General features: G+C 48.0%; 2 protein-coding genes across 2 annotated transcripts; both read right to left on the bottom strand.

Moving 5' to 3' along the window:
- Positions 1–176: 176 nt before the first annotated feature.
- Positions 177–13,364, bottom strand: LOC118795930 (ankyrin repeat domain-containing protein 13C-like). The gene is made up of 13 exons (XM_036554727.1): positions 12,626–13,364; positions 10,703–10,744; positions 9,310–9,414; positions 7,118–7,203; positions 6,210–6,255; positions 5,082–5,148; positions 4,552–4,696; positions 4,043–4,174; positions 3,708–3,869; positions 3,235–3,314; positions 2,893–2,991; positions 2,325–2,425; positions 177–2,091 (listed from the first exon to the last, which is right to left on the bottom strand). The coding sequence occupies exons 1-13, from the start codon at positions 12,993–12,995 to the stop codon at positions 1,961–1,963; spliced, it is 1,566 nt and encodes a 521-aa protein (XP_036410620.1). The 5' UTR covers positions 12,996–13,364; the 3' UTR covers positions 177–1,960.
- Positions 13,365–19,598: 6,234 nt separating this feature from the next.
- Positions 19,599–24,167, bottom strand: LOC118795680 (zinc finger Ran-binding domain-containing protein 2-like). The gene is made up of 10 exons (XM_036554338.1): positions 24,098–24,167; positions 23,585–23,637; positions 23,350–23,458; positions 23,024–23,106; positions 22,850–22,926; positions 22,447–22,593; positions 21,764–21,927; positions 21,230–21,289; positions 20,860–20,958; positions 19,599–20,751 (listed from the first exon to the last, which is right to left on the bottom strand). Exons 1-10 carry the CDS (start codon positions 24,151–24,153, stop codon positions 20,712–20,714), a joined length of 888 nt encoding a protein of 295 aa, XP_036410231.1. The 5' UTR covers positions 24,154–24,167; the 3' UTR covers positions 19,599–20,711.

Below are 24,167 nucleotides of genomic sequence, written 5' to 3' on the forward strand. Positions count from 1 at the left end.
CTTGGGGATCTCTGAAAACGGGCAGAGAAAGGTACACAACTCTGCCCCTGAACTACAGGAAGGGCAGCGAAGATAAAAGGGAGTGAAGTGTGGAGTCAGAATACGGGCATCGTGGGAAATAATGGGACATGTCCTCGTAATTTTAATACCGGAAGAAAACAGGCTTCATGCTTGGACATTTTAAGGAAATTTTAATATGAAAATAGTGTGCAGGCTTATACAATATTCTTGCTGTACACTTTAATTTACGCATGTAGGTACAAGTAAGACTTGTACAAAAAGTAAAAGCCATGATGAGCACATGTACAAACACAACAGACACAGTGATGGGAGGAGTACAAAATGGTGCTAAATTAAGGAGTCACGCTACCCAGTAGAGTGACAGGGAGTGTTACACAGCACCACTGTGCTGGGATGGGTATTTCAGTGGCCCACCAAGACTAGAGCCCACACCAGACATCATATAAATAATAGTGTTAATAGGCCGTGGAACATCTAACTGCATGGCTAGACAAACCGGACACGATGCATGAGACAGGGACAGGGTGAGCATAACACTCGGTCAGTATTGCTGGGGCTGAGATAGCAGGGAGCTCAGTGCGCCTCCAGCTCACAGTGGAAATGAACATCTGGGCCAGAGTCCAACTGTCCCTCAGGGGCCGTGAGGCCAGAAAGATTCTTTCTGCCTGGACTCATCCAGCATGTTAGCAGAATCTTATTTGACTGTAGCAGTTTCACTGATTGCTTATAAAATGTGCTGGTTTGTATGAACAGGTACACAGTACAGGAGTGTGGTGTATCTATGACAAGTGACATCAGAAAGATGTCCCTGACCTCCAATCCAGGATACTGATCCGTATCTGAACTGAACTGAGAACTAAACTGGGTTGAGGGCCGTGCACAAGATCCCCTTCTGCAGGTGACTGACCTCTCCAGTGCTACTGAGTGAAATGTGTGTCAGTCCCACCCGACTGCAGCCTGATCTGCTCTAAGAATCCTGCGGGTCTGAGCAAACGCTGCCTGTGCCAATAGAGATCGCAGATCACAGACTTCACTACGAGCCTGTGGAATCACACACATTAACACGCTGCACTAACACACACACTCCTACAATCCCACGAGTACAAGACACAGACAGACAGGAGGTAAAACCTGAACAGAAAAGTACACAAGAGGTATGTACACCCTGTGGCAGAAAAAGGCTTATTTTTATCACTAAAAAAGTTTCAGTGGTACAGGTTTCAGTTTCTCTTTTTCCAACTTTTTTCTATCTACAAAACAGTTGTAGGTTGAGATGCAAACTTCCTGATTTCATTTCCTGAATTGGAGAGAGTTCACATACGAGAAAGGAAGCTGGATCTCCATGTTTGCAGCAAGGCGAGGAGCTATGAGCAGATCTTCTGTACAGCACGCCAGGGATATTCCAGCTTCTAAAGTTTACGTTAGATTTACATTAGCTCTGTTTTAGCTTCATTTGTGTACAGGTCTGCCATGTTAATGCGCTCATGGCAGTACGGAGGGGGTTGAGTGCAGGCCGGCTCAGCACAGCGCCCTCTGTCTTCTGGATGAGGATGTGCAGGGTGTTCAGCTGCAGTGGTGCTGGTGGAAGTCGGTCAGACAGCTGCAGCTACTGGAAGCTCCATGTTTTTACAGGACAACTCCCGTTCCATACAGGGGACGGTCTGTGCTTTCCCCCTGAGTCTAACGTCCCACGTGTCAAATCCAGTGTGTCCACAGGCCAGTGCACCAATCCCTTTCCGCTACATTACAAACAGCACATTCAGTCTGAGTCTCTGACATACGAGATCAGTTTGTTAAAAACAGCGTGTTAAAACTGACAGTCTCTCTTCCCATTTGAAAACTTTTGGTGTTGTAATTCAGTGCCCTTTTGTGGGTGGAGTTTGTTCCTGTCAGTTTCAAACCACAGAAGGAGGAGCATCAGGACATCAAAGGTGAGAGGTCAAAGGTCAGGAAAGCGGCTGGGGTCCTCCTTGAAGTCGGAGGGGATGGTGAAGATGGAGTCGTCAAATGTGTCGTAGTGGAACTCCTGAAACGTGACTGTTGCCGTGACAGTTGGAAACACTGGGATGTCTGGAACAGTCATGAACAGGACTGCATTACATTAGGAAACAGCTGTTGTTTTTCAGTTAGTCTGAGTCAGAAAGAGGACAAAGAATATTCATATTCATATTCACAGAGGGAAAAAACTCTTCTGGGAAACAATACTGGAAAATCTTCTCAAGTTTTCATAGAAAACAACTTTGACATTTCCAGTGCTTGTAAGTACACAAATGCTAGTTTCATTATGAAAGAAATTGACTTACCCAGCTTGACAGGGAAACCCGGTGGAAGTTTCATCTGAACGAATTCTCTGAGTTTGTTGAAGTGCTTGAAGGGAGCAATGACCTCTAACACATTTAGTAACCTGGAAACAGACAACACAACATTAACATCAGGACTCTAATGAGTGCCATTACCTGCAATCACAGAGAATAGCCCAAAAATTAAGATAACATGATAGAATTCACCAAGATAGAATTTATCAAATCTATCAAGACATGTGTCCAATGCTAACGCATATTAAAGGCATAATTTGCAGGGCTATCCACGCAAATTTACATCAGGTCACATTTTAGCACTGAGAACGAGTGACAATCTAATCCGGGCACAATCGACTCTGCAGCTCCTGTACATTTCATTACACTGAACTGCACTACACTGCTCTGGCACTTATCACGCCCGTGTAACAGTGCAGAAATGTAAGGACTGCTCATGGTATAATGTGGTGCACAGTGTACGAGGTGCAGGACTTCAGCCTGTGTTCCTATCTTCAGAGGGCAGCGGCTGGACAGGGACCCAGTCCCAGGGAAAGGACAGTGTGGGGTCACTTACGACTCGATGCCCAGGGGGAAGTCCTGGCTCATGGCTACAGTGGCTTTGAAGTTCTTCTTACTTTCCTTACACACTAGCTCCCTCCCCAGATGCGGGGCCCTGTGGGCAAACACACACACAGTCAGCTCAGGGAGAGACCGCAGGAGAGACCTTAAACACACGGTCAGCTCAGGGGAGAGACCGCAGGACAGACCCTGTACATGCGGTCAGCTCGGAGAGAATCTGTATACATATACTCAGACCAAAAACATAGTGTGAGGGAAAGACCATGCACACATGGTCAAAGTGAGTGAATACATACAATCACAAGCAGGCTGTGACTGACAGCACCTGGACACTTACCTGCCATTTTCAGCTGTGATGTACTCCTCCCAGGAGAGCGTGTTCGGAGGAGGGGGGGTGAGAGACTGTCTCCTCACAGGCTGAGGGGTGAGCAAGAGATGCTGCATCACACTTAACTACTGTTACATCACAATGAACTACTGCTACATCATACCGGACAGTTCTTACTTCACACTGAAACACCATTACTTTACACCTGAAGGCCTTATATAAGCCTCAAGTTTCACAAACCTGAGCTCAGTTTTATGCAAATGAATACGTAAATGAGCTAATGTTTGTGAAACCTGATGCATATACTGTATGTAACATAGTTCATTAGGCCAAGTTTTGACCTGTTAGATATACATAATGAGGATAATGATATTCATATTTATATGCATTTGATTAAAGCTGAGTGCTGACTTGTTAGCTATTCTTGATGAGGAAAATGATATTTATATTGATATGTACTATACTCAGAGCAGCGTGCTGACCTCGTAGGTGTGCTCGATGAGGTTTCCTCCTTTGCTCCAGCTCTCCATGAAGGCCTTGTTCCTCAGGATGTCCTCCTCACTCAGGTGCTCCCTGCGTTTCCGGGACTCCAGCACCAGCCCGTTCACCGAGAAGAAATCTGCCAGGAAGCTCCCCACTCTCTCCTACAACAACGAGCAGCAAGCCGTTAACACAGATCCCCACTCTCTCCTACAGCAACGAGCAGCAGACTGAGGTGATTTGCTTTAGCGTATGTGTTTTCAGAGATGTGTATGAAGGTGTAAGGCCTACAGTACAGTGTCAGAGTGGTTCTGTAGAGAACAGCAGGAGACACAACCGTTTTGTCTTCTCTGAAGAGCCAGCCAGTCTGCGTTCGGGCAAAGGTGATGGATTTGGTGGAGAGTGTGGCGGAGTAAATATCGCTGCTCATCAGAATATCCACCTCCTCCTCCGTCTCCATCTCCGACTCCTGGAAGGAGAATGATGTCACCGGCAGGCAGGTGAGGATCAGAGAGGAAGGTGACACAGACAGGTGGCGGGGGACACGCACAGGAGCCACACAGCTGCCCTGCCTGCACCTCACACAGGGCAGTAAACCTGAAGGAGCTGGACCGTAGTGCTCAACCATCAGTATCAGCACGCAGACCACAGGTATGTGCTCTCTGGAGGCACTTGTGTCCAATGGTGGAATTCCTTGCCTTGCCTAACCTTCTGACTTGGTTTAGTTTATGAATGACTCCCAAACTGAACTGCTGTCTTTAGGGGGAACACTGGCTGAATGTCTCTCTGCGCCTCCTCTCTCCCATACGTCTAACGATTAGAACCCAGAACCCCCCGGTGCCTCACCTCATGGTGAATGCGCTGGTAGACTTTCTGCTCGTTGTCCAGGACCACAAAGGACTCTGTGGGGGGAGCGTCTCCTCTGAAGGTGAAGCTCAGATCGCCACGTTGGCACTTCATATCTGTGAAGTCAATCAGGGTGGTGTCCAGCCTGGGGCAAGAGGTAGCGGCTCGTTAGAGAGAGGTACCAGCCCCTTACAGAGAGGGAGGTACCGGCTCATTAGAGAGAGGGAGGTACCGGCTCGTTAGAGAGAGGTACCAGCCCCTTACAGAGATGGAGGTACCGGCTCATTAGCAAGAGGTACTGGCTTGTTAGGGAGAGGGAGAGTACTGCCTCATTAATGTGTGCACACATACAGACACACATGCACACACACATACTTGCATACATAGTCAATGGCAAAATATACCAATCAACATTTTGATTTTGGTTATTCATGCACAGACTTTCCTCTAAACCACTTCTTGTCTCTACAATCTGTTCTGCTGGCATGTGGGAGACGTGTGTGGCTTTACAACGGTGAAGTGAGGCCAACCTGATATTGATGCCCTGCTTGTAGATTTTACAGGCATCAGACGGCAGGATCCGGGACAGCAAAGGCACTGTTATGAGAAGAATAAAAAAAGATGCAGATAAAAACACTTTATTAATAAGAAACAGGCTGACTTACTGTGCAGCCAACAGCCTGATATCACCCCCCATGCAGCCTCCGGCACATGCAGCTCTGAAAGAAACATTCACTCTGTTTCACCAACAATCAGCAGCACTGAACTTAATGACCCACAAACCCACAGGCTGCCCAGGGAGCAGCACAGTAACCAGCGGCAACAGCTTCATTTCTGGAACTGTCACTGTGGGCAACAGCTGCACATTCTGTGTCTTGCGCCTTAATTTGTTGCGCATGTAAGTGAGTTGTGATTGTAGTCAGAACTGAAGGTCGTTGCTCGTCATTTAAACCAGCCCGTTGATCGCTGGTGCTCTGGAAGTCTAATAAGCAACAGCGCTGAGAGGAGCTGTGACAGACAGTGGATGTGATCATTAATATGGGGCTCCGAGCACCACCCCCGCCCCCGCCCCCCGCCCCCACAGCCAGTAAATGCCTCGGTGGCGTTTTCCCGGCTTCCTCTGGGAGACTGCAGGTTCAGCAGCCTACTGCACTGCAGCTTCCTGAGACCTGCTCCTCTCACACACCACGTAAAAACCCCTCCGCTCAGACCCATCACAGCGCCACAGCCGCCGCAGGGAGCGCTGCAGCAGCAGGAGCAGGGAACAGGAGCAGGATCAGGGAGCAGGAGCAGGGAACAGGAGCAGGATCAGGGAGCAGGAGCAGGGAACAGGAGCAGGATCAGGGAGCAGGAGCAGGAGCAGGAACAGGAGCAGGATCAGGGAGCAGGAGCAGGGAACAGGAGCAGGATCAGGGAGCAGGAGCAGGAGCAGGAGCAGGAACAGGAGCAGGATCAGGGAGCAAGAGCAGGGAACAGGAGCAGGATCAGGGAGCAGGAGCAGGGAGCAGGAGCAGGGAACAGGAGCAGGAGCAGGGAGCAGGGAGCAGGATCAAGTAGCGCTCTGCTCGTATTGATCCTTTAGCTGCACTCGCTAAGTGCCCCCTACATCACCCTGCAGAATAAATAACCTCCAAACACTGACAGAAAGCAGCACTCACCCCAGCTCTGAAAATCCCAGTGAACCTCCAGATAGAAGTCTCCCAGCTGGCGAGAGGAAATTACAAACATACAAGAGACATAAAGAGCAGGAACAATGCACCATGTTATCTGTTTTAATTAAACAGAATTAATTATTCAGCAATTTCACATCAATAAGCAACACCAAGCCTTTTGCTCATCATGAGAAATGGTGTGCTTTAGAGTGGATATGGATACTGCTCCACAGACATTTGGACTTCATAACACCCTGCTAACGCTTTCTAAATAAATATTGTGTGTGTATGTGCCCCTTATCACTTTAATCCCATCGCTCGCTGGCCTGGGTCTGGCCTGGGTCTGGCCTGGGTCTGGCCTGGATCTGGCCTGGGTCTAGCCTGGGTCTGGCCTGGGTCTGGCCTGGGTCTGGCCTGGGTTAATCCCTGCAGGTCCATCTTTCTGTCTCTGTGCGGACGGTAATCCCAGCCTGTCTGAGAGGCGAGGCACTAAAACCAGAATCTCTGACCTCGAAAATCACACACAAACACAGCAGGTTACCGGCTGCACCATCTGCCTCTCTCACAGGCGAGAGGTTCCTGTCCTGTAGCTCACTGCTCTAAATCTACAGCACACTACACCCTCCCATTCTGTAGGTCTGTAATCACACACGCTGTACCCACTCCCCCCATTCTGTAGGTCTGTAATCACACACACACTGTGCTTCCCCGTTCTGTACATCTATTCTCATATTCTCATGTGGGGCAGACTTTCTTGTGAGGTCTGTGTGTGTGTGTGTGTGTGTCTGTGTGTGTGCGTGTATGTGTGAGTCTGTGTGTGTGTGCGTATGAGTGTGTGTGTGTGGGCGTGTGAGTGTGCGCACGTGTGTGTGTGTGTGTGTGTGTGTGTGTGTGTGTGTTTGCTGGTGCCTGACCTCTCGCAGAGCCTTCAATAGTCGCGGCCGCTTGTCCTCCACGCTCTCCCGGGACTGCTGCTTCAGCTTCCTCAGCAGAGCTGTGACTGTCAGAGACACACAGAAGCGTCAAAAACACACACAGCAGCCGGGCGGTAAAGAGGAGCAGCCAGACACACAGCAACACACACAGCAGCCGGGCGGTAAAGAGGAGCAGCCTCAGCAACACACACAGCAGCCGGGCGGTAAAGAGGAGCAGCCTCAGCAACACACACAGCAGCCGGGCGGTAAAGAGGAGCAGCCTCAGCAACACACACAGCAGCCGGGCGGTAAAGAGGAGCAGCCTCAGCAACACACACAGCAGCCGGGCGGTAAAGAGGAGCAGCCTCAGCAACACACACAGCAGCCGGGCGGTAAAGAGGAGCAGCCTCAGCAACACACACAGCAGCCGGGCGGTAAAGAGGAGCAGCCAGACACACAGCAACACACACAGCAGCCGGGCGGTAAAGAGGAGCAGCCAGACACACAGCAACACACACAGCAGCCGGGCGGTAAAGAGGAGCAGCCAGACACACAGCAACACACACAGCAGCCGGGCGGTAAAGAGGAGCAGCCTCAGCAACACACAGCAACACACACAGCAGCCGGGCGGTAAAGAGGAGCAGCCAGACACACAGCAACACACACAGCAGCCGGGCGGTAAAGAGGAGCAGCCAGACACACAGCAACACACACAGCAGCCGGGCGGTAAAGAGGAGCAGCCAGACACACAGCAACACACACAGCAGCCGGGCGGTAAAGAGGAGCAGCCTCAGCAACACACACAGCAGCCGGGCGGTAAAGAGGAGCAGCCTCAGCAACACACACAGCAGCCGGGCGGTAAAGAGGAGCAGCCAGACACACAGCAACACACACAGCAGCCGGGCGGTAAAGAGGAGCAGCCTCAGCAACACACACAGCAGCCGGGCGGTAAAGAAGAGCAGCCAGACACACAGCAACACACACAGCAGCCGGGCGGTAAAGAGGAGCAGCCTCAGCAACACACACAGCAGCCGGGCGGTAAAGAGGAGCAGCCAGACACACAGCAACACACACAGCAGCCGGGCGGTAAAGAGGAGCAGCCAGACACACAGCAACAGCTGGTTAAAGAGGGGTAAAAACACACGGCATCAGGGAGATTAAGAGAAGGCACCAAACACACACAGTTTCAGTTTAGGGACCAGAAACAGAAAAGAGCAGCTGAGACCTCCCCGGTTCACTGCGCAGCTCACTAATGCTCTGCTCAATTACACTAGTTATTATTAGTAGTGAAATCAGCAGCACTGGCAACCCAAAGGCAGCACTGGCAACCCAAAGGCAGCACTGGCAACCCAAAGACAGAAGGTGTGGTGCCCAGCCGGGCCGTGCTGGCAGGGTGGCAGGACATGCACAGGCGCGTGTGGAGGTGCTGAAATGCGTCCAGAGTGAGGCAGCGTGTCTGGCAGCGCACAGGGACAGGGCGCGCCCCAGCTCCTCTAACGCATCGCTGTGTGGCCCCATGTTATCTCTGAAAGCTAACTCCATGCTTACCCATCATCATTAGCCTGCAGGTGCACATTAGCGGGTAGGTGTATACTAAACGGCTGCTGTGTGCTCAGACTGCTGCCGTCTGACACAGTGGAGCGTGCCGGAACCCAGTGCATTTAAAACTTCACACGCATGAACAGTGGAATTCAGCACCAGAAGCTCTGCAGGGTTAACGTGTGCAGCTGGGTCTGTGGCCAAAGGCAAAAACAACTCAAAAACAAGCCACACGGGAACAAACAGGGTTACATTAGCCTGCAGATAAACGCGTTTAATCTCCCCTCTCTTAATGTCCCTGTGTTTTAAAAGCACTCGCCGTGACCCAGCGGTCTGCTGTTAAATAAGCCCTCAGTGTCACACACGAACCTCTTTACTGGAATAAATAGATATTTCAGGTCTAACGTCACCTGCCTGGCAGCTTTCTCCAGTGCTAGGGTAATACATGGTATTGATACAGTGGCTATTCAGTGGCAGATCCAGACCCCTAAAGACTGCACAGATTCAGCTTCGGTTATGGTAACACACAACCTGTCCACACAGGTAATGGGGTACTGTACCACCACTCTGCACAGGTAATGGGGTACTGTAGCACCACTCTGCACAGGTACTGTGGGACCTGTCTGCTCACAGCAATGCCTGTAGGATCTTACTCATTTGTCGGTCTCCGTAGCTGATGGCTTCGGCGAGAGGGCTCCATCCTTGAGCGTTCTTCACCTTGACAGGTGCATTGTGGGCCAGGAGCAGGTGGGCGCACTCTGCGAGAGGACGAGAGAGCGCACAGTGATTTACGATGAACTGCAGACACCCGCAGGGTGGGGGTGGGGTGCCTTTCAGGTGCAGTAAACGCCTTTCACTTTAATTTTTGTTTCAGTCATGAAACTATCATCCACGCAACTGATGTCCCCATGAGCGGGCCCTGAATTCAGGGAAACGAATGCAATGAAGCAGCCTGTTCAAGCTGAATGAAACTGCGCGAAAGATGAAAACTGCGATTTGAAAGCTGCACTGAAGTTAAGAGATGACAAGATTAGTTATACATTTTTGGAGGGGCTAGGCCAATACCTCAGAATTCTTTGGAAATGCACGAAGATATAACCATCACAGAAGCCACCAAATAAAGAGGAACCAGCTGCTACGGAGTGATTTAAAATAGCTTTCTGGGTAATTGTTCCAAAGACTGAGGAGCAGGTCTGTTCCCCCTGCGTGTGGCAGGTTGACCCCATCACTGTGCTGTCACACGCTGCTGCTGTGTCAGACGCACACACCCGCGCTCCTGTGATGAACGCCCCGCTAAGCAGCTGGCTAAGCCGAGGCCCCGCGGGGGGGGGGGGGGGGCTGTGGGGGGGGTTAATGTGCGGGATCATGCCTCTGACGCACGTGCTCAGCGGTGTGATGCGAGACCCCGCCCCCGCTGCCCCACATTCTCAGGTACGTTGTGTAATAAAACACAGCATTTCGCCTAAATGCTTTACGTAACACACAAAGCTTAGCGCATCCCAGCAGCTCCCTCCTGACCCTGCGAGCTCCTCACGCATGCCGCGATTTCCCTGGATTCTGTGTCTCAGTCGCCCCACAGACCCTGTACAGCCACCTGACTGCGCACCCTGAGCAGCTCTGACCAGTGTTTGTCTCTGATCAGTGTTTGTGTCTGACGCGCCATTTAAGCACACTTTTCCAAAAATACCAACCTTCATTTGAACCATCAGTTATGCACAATATAGCGAAAGAAACACTCTTAAAAACATGAGAAGGATCAGCGTGCGATTACAAACAGGTCCACAGCAGTGCTACAGCTGTGCTCTGAGAGAACAGTGAGGGGCCCAGAGTTCCTCAAAAACAGAGGAACAAGCTGCTTCAGGCCTCAGCAGCTGAATCATTTATTCATTATCACCAGCTCTTTAGATGCTACTGCGCCAAGCACAAAACTTCCCATCCTTCCTCAGAAACACACAAATACACATATAGACACACACGCACACACACACACACACACACACACACACACACACACGAACACTCAGACACAGAAGACATCAGACTCACCTTTGTGTCCCACCATGACAGCCAGGTGCAGAGGTGTGTTCCCTGCGGGGAAGGAGAGGGAGAGAGAGAGAGATTGGGTTTATGATACTGTCCTAAAGACCTGAGGGAACAGTGTCACATCTAATGATCCACACTGCCTGCTGACTCAGAGCTAACAGCAGAGCCTTGAAAAGGCCAGTAACACAACTGTTAAAGCTTGTAACAATCATTACGAGCTTTTCCCCGGTTTAACGTTTGGATCTGTGATCCTCTGCCGTGCTGTCCTCTCCAGGGGACGGCCCTAATTGTGCTTAACTGGCTGATACAGTAGGAGCAGGCTGGTCCAGGCTGTGGACAGCTTCTCTCCTGCCTGCGTTAGCAGAGCGTGGGGTCACCCCCGTATCTGTGCAGTAAGGCTGGGAAAGCTCCTGGCAAACACACCACATTCATTCACACGTCCAACCGGTCCTCTGGGTTACTTAGAGCCACTGGAAGAAGTCAATGGGCATTAAAAAGTAATGAGGTATTCTGGACTCTGGCTAGCATAACACAAGGCCTGCAGACCGCTGCTGGGTACAGCTGGCTGCTTCAGCTGAGCTTAAACATTGTTGTTTCTTTAAATGCATTACAATTCTGCAGGGCCCTTAAAATCAATTCCACCCTCTAATTAGACAGATCTGGGAACAGGAAGGCAGCCGTAGCCCTGCTTTCAGCAGTGAGCAAACCGCCGCTCACTCTAGCTGCAAAGGGATTGTGTTTGAGGATGCATTGCTCCTTGGAGTCCCTTAGTAAATTATCAAGCTGCAATAGATAATGATTTGGCTGAGATGTGCAGATTCACAACAAGCAAAGTGTAGGTGTTAGAGAGAGGGCTTGGACACAGTGGCTGACTCTTCTCATGTTTTATCTACTCATTTACCTCATGTAAAAGCTACGGAGCAGGTCTCATAAAGCCATGTTCTCACGAACACAGCAGGTCACCAACCACACATTCCCTTCAGTGCTGGCATGAATGGTTCACCACTTTCAGAACAGTTCACTGGCAAACACGCAGTTTATGGACAAGCCGGCAATAAACAGATAAAACCTAGGTCTCATTAAGATTATTAGGTATCACTAAGCTCCCGGTGAAAGATAATCAAGAGATCCATTTACTGAACATTCAGGCTACAAATTAAATGTCAAAGTAAAGCGAGTATGGTAAGTGGCTAGGACTTTTACGGCAGCCGGAGAAAGGCGCTTCAGCAAAACTGCTCCTCTAAAAAGACAGCCAGCGGACCGTGTGAGAGAACCGTAAATCTGCTCGGATTAATGCCATCTGCAACGCGAACACCTAAAAACACCTTCTTACGCGATAGAACCAAAGATCCAAGCATTCTCTTTAGATTTACGAAGATTTTCAAAAAGATTTACGCCAGTTAAACTGAGCATCAATATAACATTTGTAAAGTATTTGCATTCAGAGAAAGATATCGATTTGGTTTCGTGGTTTTTTAATGCCGCTTTATCAGATGCAATGCGCAAACCGACCTGGATAAGCGCGTTTGCTAATTGACGTTGATTAATTATATGTAGGGGGTACAATCATGCATCTCGTTGTGAATAAATATCAAGATCTCTAATTCAACACAACTATGTACCGCAAACAACTGCCAGCACTTTAAAAGAAGATAAACTTTCAAAGACGTTTTTGGGATGCTTGTCATCTTCCTGTAAATATGCGTCCCAATGCATCTGTATGTCACAATCTACAAAGGAGAGAGCGGTGCGTGGCGGTGGACATAATTAATGCAAACTAACAGAAGACCACAGCATACAGTAACAAGCTACGGGACTCAGGAGCTGCAGCCATCGAGGCAGGAAGTTATACTGACTGCGCCGCAGGAATCGTTAGGCTAGTAATCTGTTTGTCACCCATCGATAATAAGCGAGCTAGTTACTTACCATGGACATCTTTCTGGGCGATGTTTTGGGTCCGGATAAGTGAGGACAGACGTCTCACATCCCCCTTAAACACACACTCGTGGACCGGGAACTCCTGCGTGCTCAGAATAATGGGGTTCTTGTTGTCGTCGGTGTCGGCCGTGTGTGTGTTTATGTTAGTGTTAGCATTGATCTGCGACAGCTGATTCTGCTGCTGGGTCACCGGAGGTTTGATCAGCTTGTGATTGTTAAAGATCTTATTCGCTTTGACTCTGTTGGTCCGGGACGATCCGAAGGGACCCGCCGCTGCCTCCTCGTCGGGTTCCAGTAATTCCACCTCCTTGCTCGGCTTGTGATCCTTACGCAAGGAGCGACGCTTTTCTCCGGTCATTTTAAAGCGTTTAAAATTGTACAACGAAGCAGTCTAATCCGGTTGCCAGCCAGCACCCCAGACGGGCTTCAGTAAATAGTAGCTGGCGATGCAATGGATGCCTTTGGTAGCTCAACAGCGACAATAACGGCACCCCGGACAACATGAAAACCGAGACCCCTAATATATAACATAAAGCGATACAAACGAACAAAAAAATCTCAAAATACGTATTGCCTAGCACGCTATATTTGGCTACCTATCTACCCACATTCGTCTCACCCCTGCCCCCCTTACAGTCCTGCGCCCCGATGCTGTGGATCAGCGCTGCCCCGGGACGGGTACCTTCATCCTCCCGACTCCCGATGAAGATCCATCTGTCATCTCGCCCAGAGTCTCGCGAGAATACGGAACCACAGCCCTCATCCCGAATCACGGGCCGCAACTAAAGGCGTCATGCTGCGCAAAAGTCTGCACAGTTTCGCTAAAGCACCTACGAGCCGGACGGCGAAATCTCGCTGACCGAATGCATCGTGTTGGTCGATTTATACGAGAGCGGCATTATGAAATCCGTGCTGAATTCTGCGCAGTCTGCAACACTCAGATTCGCCACTGATCTCTCACTTACGTGCATCCAGCGGAATCCATGCCCTGAGGCTCAAAGGTACTGCCAACCGGCTTAGGAAAATGCGAATTAATTATTTTCACATTAAAGGACTTTTAAGCATTAGTAGGGCAGATGTTATAATTCATGCTCAAATGCTAGGATTATTCAAAAAATGAAATAAATGACACTATATGATGTAAACAGTAGCACTACAGCAAATGTAACTATTTCTTTATAATGTTGCATCATTGTGTAGTGGTCAGTAAAGATTTTAAAATGATTGTTCACAGTTCATTTTGTGAACAATTCGTTACGCGGCTACCATGTGAAATATTTGGGTTGTCAGAGGATTGCTCCAATCAAATGTTTTTTGAAATAACAGTTGTAATGTTATGTATTTATATTGCTGTCTTAATAACTGCACTCTAAGCAGAGCATCATCGCTGAAAATAAGGGAATCAGGGAGGAGGGGACAGCAGTGCCCGGGAGTGAATTTATTCCTGATTTTTAATGACATAATTTAAAAAACATACCACAGGAGTCTAAATTTTAATGAGCAGTTCTTTTTGACTCTGGAGTATTGGCTGTGAAGAATGTGAGTAGGAACATTTGGTTGTTTCTCATAATCTCAGTGATGTTTTTGAGTCAAATTTCTCTCTCAGTGCCTCCTCAAAGAGTGAGATACTTCAAACTTAGCTGCAGAAAGAGGAGAATGAGTTGATCCTGCATCAGCAGACCCTGGAAGGGATGCAGGGAAAGTGCTACACAGGCAGGTCCTCCTCCCTCCACAACAAACCGGAAACATCAGCATTGTGTTGTGACAGGGAAAACATGAGGGTCTTTATGACAGCTCAGTGTGGCATGACCGGTTACACGGCACTAAGCGTCCTCATGGACATGGAGACACTGCTGTGCCTAAGAGGAGGAAATGGATATCCAACATTTAACAGAGATGCTGGGATTCAGGGAGTAGAATACATGCTTGTGTAGCACAGTGATAAAGAGCGGGTTGCTGGTTCAGTTCCTCACTGAGGTACTGCTGCTGCACCCTTGGGCAAAGTACTTAACCTAGAATTGCCTCAGTAAATACTCTGTATGAATGGATAACATGTAAAAACTGTAACCTATGTAAGTGGCCCTGGAGCGTCTGCTAAATGGCAATAACATAATGCATCTGACTGGCAGCATGGAAGCATTCTGAGCACTGAGAGGAGGGCTGTTGCATGTTAGAGGGAGGTTAGAGGGAGGTTAGCTGGGAGGAAACAGCCTGGCTGAGGAGTGCGGCAGGAATAATATGGCAGACAGTTTCCTGTAGAGAATATCATCTGTCACCTGCTTAGCCCCCTCACGGCACCTGCACTGACCTATTGCTTATTTATTAATTTTGATGTGGAAGCAAGTTAAGCTGATAAAAGTGCAGGTATCTCTCGCTAATTTCAGACACAGGACCAAGGGGCCATTAATCAGTCCAGAGTGTGAGGAAGAGAGGAAACATCACACAGGTGACGTTCTAATGGTAACCAGCAGAGGGCACTAGTCTGTTATTGCTGAGAACCACGCATAATGTTACATGCATGTCCAATACAAGACAAGCATGCTCTGTGTGAAATTTGAAGAGAATTGTGGGTAATATACCAATTACTTAGGCTAGCATGGTAGATCATGTCCTTTCTGCAGAAGGACATTCTAACTAGTAATAATAATAATGGAGTAAAAGTATTTTACAGTGAAATTGGGGGGGGGGGGGGGGTGTCGATTACATTAGGGGAATGTCGATTACATTAGGGGATTATTAGTTGGCCTGATTTAAAGAGCCTGATTGGGAATTCTGTTTGTAATGAGTTCAGTCTGACAGGAGGGTCTGTGTGGACCAGGCCCCTATCACAGGGGAGGCTGAGAGGGCCACCTTGAAGGTGACATCACAGGAGAAAGTACCACGCAGAGTGCTTCACACAAGCGATGGCTGTGTGCTGGTGAGTGAGGTCATGTGTGTGGAACAGCCATGCACACGCGCACACACACACGCACGCACACTCACACTCTCTTTCTCACACACACACACACACACACACACAAAGCTGCCCTTGTATCGATTCATAATGACCGGCACTGTCATCAAAAGGGCAAGATGGCATCAGCAGGCTGATGTCATTGTACACCATCACACCAAAGGCCAGATGTGCTGACATATCGCATGACAGTGAAGCAGCACCCCTGGCTGATCCTGTGAGCAAAACCCATGAAAAGTGATTGAATATAGACGGTATTCATGAATCGGCCCAGTAAGCAGCAGTCCCCTCGGGTGAGCTCAGCTCAGCCAGGCGCTTTGCATGGGATTCACAATGAGACCGATCCTGCGGCAGACTGGTGGAAACACTGGGGCAGGAATTTCAGATGGAAGGGATGTGGTCAAACCGGAGGGAGGAAGAGGAGATGGAGGAGAGGAAGATCCACAAACCGATATAAAAGAAGAGAACGCACGACATCCCTCTGTCCTTTGCCAAAGCCTGTCTGTGCATCCAGCAAACCCAGTGCCTCTGGAGTAAAGAGGCAGAGCCTCTCTGGCTCTGGCAGCTGTGATGTCACAGATGATGAACTGCCAGCATCGTGACTGATAGAGGAAGTATAACAGCACAAGGAACCAAAGCTGACACACATTCCCACAGACTCTGTGACGGCATCATTTTAGAGCTGTCTGAGGTGGTTCCCCTGACTTCAGATGGTGCTCCACTGTACAGAAAAAGGGACGGAAAGAGGCTGAAAGGCAGCAGAAGAGAGGGAGAGATCTGACTGCTGACATGGTGGAGCTGTGCCACTTTATCTGCTTCAAAGCACAGGTGAGCTCAACGATGAGGGAAACTGGCGCAGGTGAATATCCTCTCCGTTCTCCAGGAAGCACATTTAAGCAGCAAGGAAGCAGGAGAAAACAAGACTCAAGCGAATTCACTGAAACAAGTTTCAGCCCAATAGGGATCGAGTGCATATGGGTGTCCCTGTCAAAACCTATTTCTAGAAAGGTTCAGATGAATGCCATGCACCAGATAGATACATACCTTACATGCTGAGAGCAGGGTAAGCTGTAGGGCTCTGTACCTGTGAGACAAGCTGGTGAGGCCATCAGCGGCTGAAGATGGAAACAGACATGAAGGAGATGGTTAGACACTTAATGATCCAATCAAAGTGCTCCAGTCACCCATATCTCCAATACATAGTCAGGCAAGCAAATAATTTTTTAGAGAGAACAGCAGATCACTGAGAATGAAGATCATATTCATAAATGAGACTTTAAAGAGGATCCACAGTTTTGAAAGTTAGTGTACAATGTGAAACTACCTGAATAATTTATAGTTGCTAATGTAAAATTAATCAATCCCAATCCCAATATTTTCTGCATTCAATAATAATAAAAATGTGCTGTAAACAATGTAATAAAATGCAATATTAAAGTAATAATAAAGAGCTGTTGCTTTTTCCCCTTGCAGTTTCCAGTCATAGCACTCCGCTCGGGTCACACAATCACTCCTGACACCATCGGTCACGCACTGGTCACACTGCTCCATGTATGAATTTAAAGCCTGTGACTCTGCTGCCAGGCTGCCGGAGCAGCAGGAGGGCTCAGGTGCGCTGTAGCTGGCAGACTGAGACGGGCTGAGAGGGGAGCGGGAGGCTGGGACACCGGACACCCCCTGTATCGTCTCCGGGAGCCGATGGCCAGTGAGAGGCACCCCCTGTAACGTCTCCGGGAGCCGATGGCCAGTGAGAGGCACCCCCTGTAACGTCTCCGGGAGCCGATGGCCAGTGAGAGGCACCCCCTGTAACGTCTCCGGGAGCCGATGGCCAGTGAGAGGCACCCCCTGTAACGTCTCCGGGAGCCGATGGCCAGTGAGAGGCACTCCCTGTAACGTCTCCGGGAGCCGATGGCCAGTGAGAGGCACCCCCTGTAACGTCTCCGGGAGCCGATGGCCAGTGAGAGGCACCCCCTGTAACATCTCCGGGAGCCGATGGCCAGTGAGAGGCACCCCCTGTAACGTCTCCAGGAGCCGATGGCCAGTGAGAGCTGATAGCCTTCGAGCACGGCAGCCAGCTTCCTGTGCTCACCACTCAACATTCCTTAAATCATACATTATACAAATACATTAATATTTAAAATTAAAATTAAACATTTTGATGGTTACCTTGCAAATGAGGAAGGATTTAGAGGGGATGGTGCAGCCTAGAGGGGGTGGATCCATGGGCAGTAACAGCCCATCAGGGCAGGGTTTGTTTCAGTAATGTGCCCATCCAAATGATATACACATTAGTTTCGTTTCACAGTTTACCGCTGCGAATCTGCCTGGGTGTGAATCCGCTACTTCCGAGACCCTCTCCCAGGAGCTCATGCTCAAATTCAGAGAGCTTTCAGAGAGCTTTTATTTGGCTGTCAAGAAACAGGGTTTACATTTCCTCTCTGCTTTTTATGAACCAGGAATGCTCAAGCAGATGAGCCATGTTTTCACAGCAGTTTTGACAGGCTACTGAGTCTATCACCACAAACATCTCCACAGATAAAGTACTGCAAGAGAAAGCCATGCAGAACTAAGGAACTGATCATGTTCAGTTACATATCTGGGCACTGAAAAAGCAAATGAGGTCACAGAATGAAAACTTTGAATAAGCCAGAAAACAACTATATATAGAGTGGTGTGTGTATGTGGAAATAAAAGTGATTCTGTAAAAACACCAGTATTTCCCAGCGAGCGTGGAGGCAGCTTCCTCTCCCCACCACCAGGGGGCACCCAACAGTGCAGGCGGCAGGTGAGGACAGAGCGCTTGTGAGGCCGTGTGTCTCAGTCCTCTATGTATCGGTGGTGCTTTTGCTCAGCAATGGTGGCCATAGCAGGACTCCCTCCCATCAAGCATGAGGAGAACGGACTCCATCCAGCCGGGGAATCACCAGCCCCTTTCCCAACAACAGCCACTCCAGAGCCTTGGGTTCGGGGGCCTGGAGCTGGAGGTGATGATGGCTCTCCACTCCACCCCACTGCCACAGCAGCAGCTCCCTGATCCTGAGCTGACCCCCAACCCCCCAGTGAACCCCAACAGAGCCACACACAGGTACACAAGGGCTGGGCAGGTTAGCCTGCATATGTGCATTTGGATGAGTCTCTCTGAAGCATACAGGCTGTCCTTTTTCAAAGGATACATTGTATACGAAAATATTAGCATTTGAGGCCCATCACTACCAACAACAGGAGAGACCACATTATTGTATTAGGCTAAACTGTCCTTATGTTTCCACAGCAGAAACAGTGAACATTAGATACAAGCTGTCCTTTGGAGCAGTTTTCTGTCATGTTCACTCTTGGCAGTGATGCTTTCTGAGTTTATGTAGAGGGTGGTAAAGGGGTTATTTGTAATCAGCCAAAGAGCTGAAAGTGTTTTACATAAATCCCAAATGGCTGCCAACCCATAACATTAATCCCATGTAAATTGCAACTGAAAATCAGCAATAAGGAACTAAGGAATGAGAGAATGTTTCACCTGCCTAAAACATAGATATCCCCTTTCCTATGTTAGAGTACCTTCAATATTTTCAGGATTTCAAGAAATAATCATGACGGCTCACACGTTATCGACCCTGATAAAAAAAGTTCTCATAGCATGTTCATGCCTGCAAAATTCTGTACTTTAAAAAAATGGGCCTTTGGGTTAGGTCTGCATGAGTTTACTGACAAAACAGAACACATAAGTGTCTTCCTACATCTTTGCCTTACCTTCATGTAACTTCAGTTATGTTACTATACCATGCTAAACTTGGTGTGCGATGGACTGATTTTTTCAAATAAAGTTTTTTTGAAATTGAATTTTGACAGCACAAACCAAAACACATCGCACACATATCACACTCAAATGCCGGGCAGCTGTGAGGTATTCAAGGGAGACACTAAGGGAAATAAGGCTGATCGAGGAGGCAGACATCAGTTACTGTTAAAGGATTAGATTTATTTTATCCAAATTTCAAACCTCTGAACACTGTGGGAGGGAGGTCTCCCATGTAGCATGAAATTACTTTATGTACTATTAAAATGTAAATAATTGGACAGACAAGTAGCAAAAAGGTGATTTTTTGCGATGCATTATGTACTCTAACATTTTATATCAATTGCAGTTTTAAGTTACAGGACACAATGAAAATTACAGATGCAAATTACTTTCAAGGACTGTAGATGATCATTTTCCCAGATGGGACTGTGATGGTATATCTGCTTGGTATTGAAACTGTTGAAACTGTTTCACAGGAATGAATAATTTTGCGAAGCAGTGAAAGTTACAGAAAAGTTTAAAATACATTCTCTCTGTATTGCTTAAAAAGTTATAATACCACCCATGTTACTTAGTAAATGCTTAGAAATGTCTTTTTGCATGAGACAAAGTTTCAGTAAAGTTTGAGTAAAAAGTTTCAGAACTGAGAAAATCACATTCAGAAGTTCATTCAAATTATACTCAGAGTTCAGAATACATTCAAATGGCTTTGCACCGAATTATTTTAATAGCTGCAGTACAAAAGAGAGGATTCCCATTCTATGAGCCCAAATTCAGAATATCACAAAATACAGAAAAAATACTTACCTTCAGACATAAAGAGGATTAAACAAGCCCATAAAAACCTTTAACTAGCATTTCGGCAGACAAATTTAAGGAAAAGCTTCACAGTCTTGGAGCGGCAGGATCACCAGACGGGATCAGCTGGTTGGTCCCATATCTCTACTCATGCGGGTCTCAAGAATCCGAATCAGCAGAAAGTGATGCTTGAGCTTAACCAGAACTACATAAACCCTCTCAGTTAACCATCCTCTGTGCTACAAGTAAAGGCTCTGAATCCCAAACACTGACAAAACACCATTGCTGACAGTTCTAAACGGTGTGATTACCTTTAAACTTAGAGCTGGGGTCTGAAATTCTTCATGAGAAGAAGCAGAACATGCACACACACACTCTGACACTCCTGTAGAGACAGGACTTGCAGCTCATTTCTGCATCGTTAGCCTGTCTGCAGGCTTTAGGGAAAAGGAGTTCTTTCAATTCCATGCACTAAGCTTTCTGAGTGTCTCTTCTCTTTGTGTTTAAAGGGCTGCATTTTATTTCTCTGATTAACTTGAGTGGGAGGAGTTCGAGGCTGAGCTACGGGACCTGAAAGGAGACAAACAGAACCTACATGAGACAGCAGCTGTGTCCAAAATGGCATTTTTGCTCATTTATACTTTGGTGTCACTAAGTACAGTTAACTAAGGAACTAACCTTTGAGATGAAGGAGACCTCGAACGCCTCTTTTTCCTTTGGCCAGAAGAGGGCGATCTAGAGAGAGACCTTTTCCTGGAGGGAGACCTGGAGGAGGACCTTACAGGTGGGAAGGACAAATCAGATTTATACCAATTCCAAAGGTAAACACTGACAGATTCAGCTTTATATACACAGCTGGTCCCCAAATCTCAGGCATGTTTGAAAATGCCCTTGAGAGAGGAGAAAGCAGGGAGGAGGAACGGCTCGCTGTCATTTTTGGGCCAAAAGGATTCTGTCTTTATATGGTGCGCACACACACACACACACACACACACACACACACACACACACACACAGGTACAGAGCAGAAGATGTCGTCTTTGCTCACCTGGCGCGGGACCGAGAGCTGGATCCGGAGCTGGATCGGGACGAGCTTCTGGACCAGGACCTGCAAGGCGCAAGACACTCTTCCAATATTTCCTCAGAGGAAAAAGATCCTCACAAAAATAAGCACCAAATATGAGATCACAACCACTCCTCAGTAAAGAGGGGTGCAATACCTGCACAATGTGTACTACAGAAACACACACTCTAAGAAACCTACATTAAACAAGGATCACAATTCATTCATCTCACAACCTGAAAGTTCAACAAGGTTAAACACCCAAAGTGAACAAGTCAGTCTGTCTGTTAACAGGAAAAATAATCTCTCTAGATTTGCTGAATATTTCCTTAGACTTCTTCCTTACACCAGAGCTAGATTTCTCAGTAAGACAGTCAGACGTGATTTTGTTTGCAGTAAAACGCAGGACACACACGCGGAGGAGCAGACAGCAGGGGGAAACACCGTGCACGGGCACGACAGGCTGGAGAGGCGGTACTGACATTTCGGCTGGCGTTACCCTTGACCTCTCCCGTTTACCTGGACCTGGACCGTGAGCTGGAAGACGAACGCGAAGATCTCGAGCCGTTCTTCTTCATCACTGCTGAGTTGGTCTCCTCATCGCTGGCGTTCAGGTCGTACTTTGATAGGTCCACATCTTCTTCATCATCATCATCATCATCATCATCGTCGTCGTCATCATCCTGGGTACAAGTGTCACCGACACAAGGTTTAGTCCCATCCTACTTTTAAGATTTACACCTCAAGACACCTGCTGTAGGCTTCCTCAGTTAATGACTCATTTTCCCAGAATGCATTTCACTTCACAGAAACGAACCACCGCGAGGAAGGCACACAGCAGAATGTGTAAAACCCACAGTGTTTCACACAGGAAACTGCTCACACAGTGCAAAAACAGCTGCACTGAATGTTCAGAGATGAGAAAGCTTTCTCTCTGCAAAGCGTTGGACACACGTGGCTGCAGGTACTTTCAAGATGAATAAACAACACACTGCACTGCAAAAGATGTAAGACGGCTCTACTGCAACACAACGAAGGAATAAATGTGAGTTATATGAAGAGAAACAGGGGGGGCAGTGAGAACTTACTTGTGTGAAAATTGTTTCTCTACTTTAAATGAGAGAAATACTATTTTGTTTGTTACAGTGTTTCTAATGAGCTCATCTCTCTCAGAGTGCTGAGGTGGTGTAAGAGTTTCTTACATCAAGTTTATACTTTGAAACATCACCATCCTCTTCATCATCCTCATCCTCGCTGCCATCTTCCTCCTCCTCCTCCTTCCTCACATCTTTCATGTCACTCTGGGCTCCAATGTTTTTTCCGCGGTACTTTTTCTTCTTACGGCCAAACTACCAGATTTATATATTGTTGCAAAAAAGAAAAAAAAAGTTTAGTGAAAAAATACAAAAAGGCCATTCTCCTGCACCTAGAGTTCTTTAGGTTACAATTTACAACCATGAGCATTATTATTCCAACACAGAAAGCAGAAATCAATAGCAGGCATTGATCGTTTCCCCCACTGTGAGGGTGTCGGCCATTTTGAGAGACAGTTGATGCCGAGTGTGTCTCTGATGGCTGCGCCTCCACAGGAGGAGGCGCACACACCTCATCGTACTCCCCGTCTGACTCCTCCCGTTCGATGTACTCCACGGTGCCCCTCTCATTGAACCCGCCTCCGTACCCTGCGGGGGGGGGGGATACAGAGCAGCGCTCAGGTGAGTCTGTCTAACAGAGGCCTGCTGAAACGACGAAGACACACCCTCCTCCTCCCGCTCTGACCTGTCCGCTCCTCCAGCTTGGCGAACTTCGGAGTGTTGCACATGTTGCACTCTGACCTACGTGCCCAGTTCACATTTCCACAGCTGCAAGAGAAGGCAGAGAGGGTGGGTGACCATGTGGTGAAAGGGTTAACCCTGAGGTTTGGGGCCCAAGCTCCATGGGAAGTACTGTTGTTGTACTCTGGGGTTGACAGCCACATGTGCTCCTTATAAATCTGTGAAAAAGCACTCTGGTCCCCCCTGAATGTGGCCAGATTTCCTGAACATACACATGAAAAGCCTGCAGCATTCAGTGCAAACCCCGACCCACAGGCCGTAAACACGCACGTTTTACACTGCCAGTCATTCGCGCTGAACAGGCCGCGGCTCTTCTCCGCCAGCGTCTTCCCGATCTCAGTGCCCCCGGCCTTCATCATCTTGGCCTCCGCCGTTTTCTCTACGGTGGAAATGAGGATTGCTAGTCAAAAACACTGACAACGCGTTTTTGAATGTTAAGCATAAGCATACATTGCACCAACTGACACGCCCCTTCCCAAAAACGTACATTTGAAACAGAACTTACCAATGCCGCATCTATTGCAGCTTGTTCTTCTGGCAAAGTTCACATTTCCACACCTTTGGAAACGGAAACGAAAATCCATCATACAGAGTGTCTGATCTGATTTTTTAATCTTTCATTAATTATGACGGAGATGAATCAGAAATCACTTGATAACACCTTAGCTACCTAAGTACATGACATCCAAGTGTTGGTAACGTTAGTCTAGTTTGCTATATCACTCATCAGCTACCTGCATTCACAGCTAGCGATATACATTCATATTCCTATACACCGGATAGAAAGGATTAGCTGTTTACACAGCTTGCATACAGAAAGATTAAATATGGTTGATAAGCGTTAGCTACTCGCTTTGCATTGAAATTCAAGTAAGACAGACACATCGCTAGCTAGCATCCCAGCTCGCTAACAGCAGCTTGACATTTGGGAAAAGTTCATTTCCTCCAAAAGTAATTTACTCTCCACTATAACCTCGACGTAAATTTGGGCTTACAGAAACATGACGGTTTATCTCACTTTTTATCAGGACAAATCCAGTCCCCGTCGCTCACACGGAAGCCCTTCGCCGACATCTTCCCACCGGATT

This window comes from Megalops cyprinoides, chromosome 20, assembly GCF_013368585.1.
Source record: "Megalops cyprinoides isolate fMegCyp1 chromosome 20, fMegCyp1.pri, whole genome shotgun sequence".
Taxonomy (NCBI): Eukaryota; Metazoa; Chordata; class Actinopteri; order Elopiformes; family Megalopidae; genus Megalops; species Megalops cyprinoides.

Coding starts and splice junctions, on each gene's coding strand:
- LOC118795680 (XM_036554338.1), bottom strand. CDS start 24,153: ATGTCGGCGAAGGGCTTCCGTGTGAGCGACGGGGACTGGATTTGTCCT. Junction 22,594..22,849: donor CAGACGGGGAGTACGATGAG/GTGTGTGCGCCT, acceptor TAAATCTGGTAG/TTTGGCCGTAAGAAGAAAAA. Junction 20,959..21,229: donor AGCTCTCGGTCCCGCGCCAG/GTGAGCAAAGAC, acceptor CCCACCTGTAAG/GTCCTCCTCCAGGTCTCCCT.
- LOC118795930 (XM_036554727.1), bottom strand. CDS start 12,995: ATGACCGGAGAAAAGCGTCGCTCCTTGCGTAAGGATCACAAGCCGAGC. Junction 3,870..4,042: donor TCTTCAGAGAAGACAAAACG/GTTGTGTCTCCT, acceptor TCGTTGTTGTAG/GAGAGAGTGGGGAGCTTCCT. Junction 3,315..3,707: donor TCATCGAGCACACCTACGAG/GTCAGCACGCTG, acceptor CTCACCCCTCAG/CCTGTGAGGAGACAGTCTCT.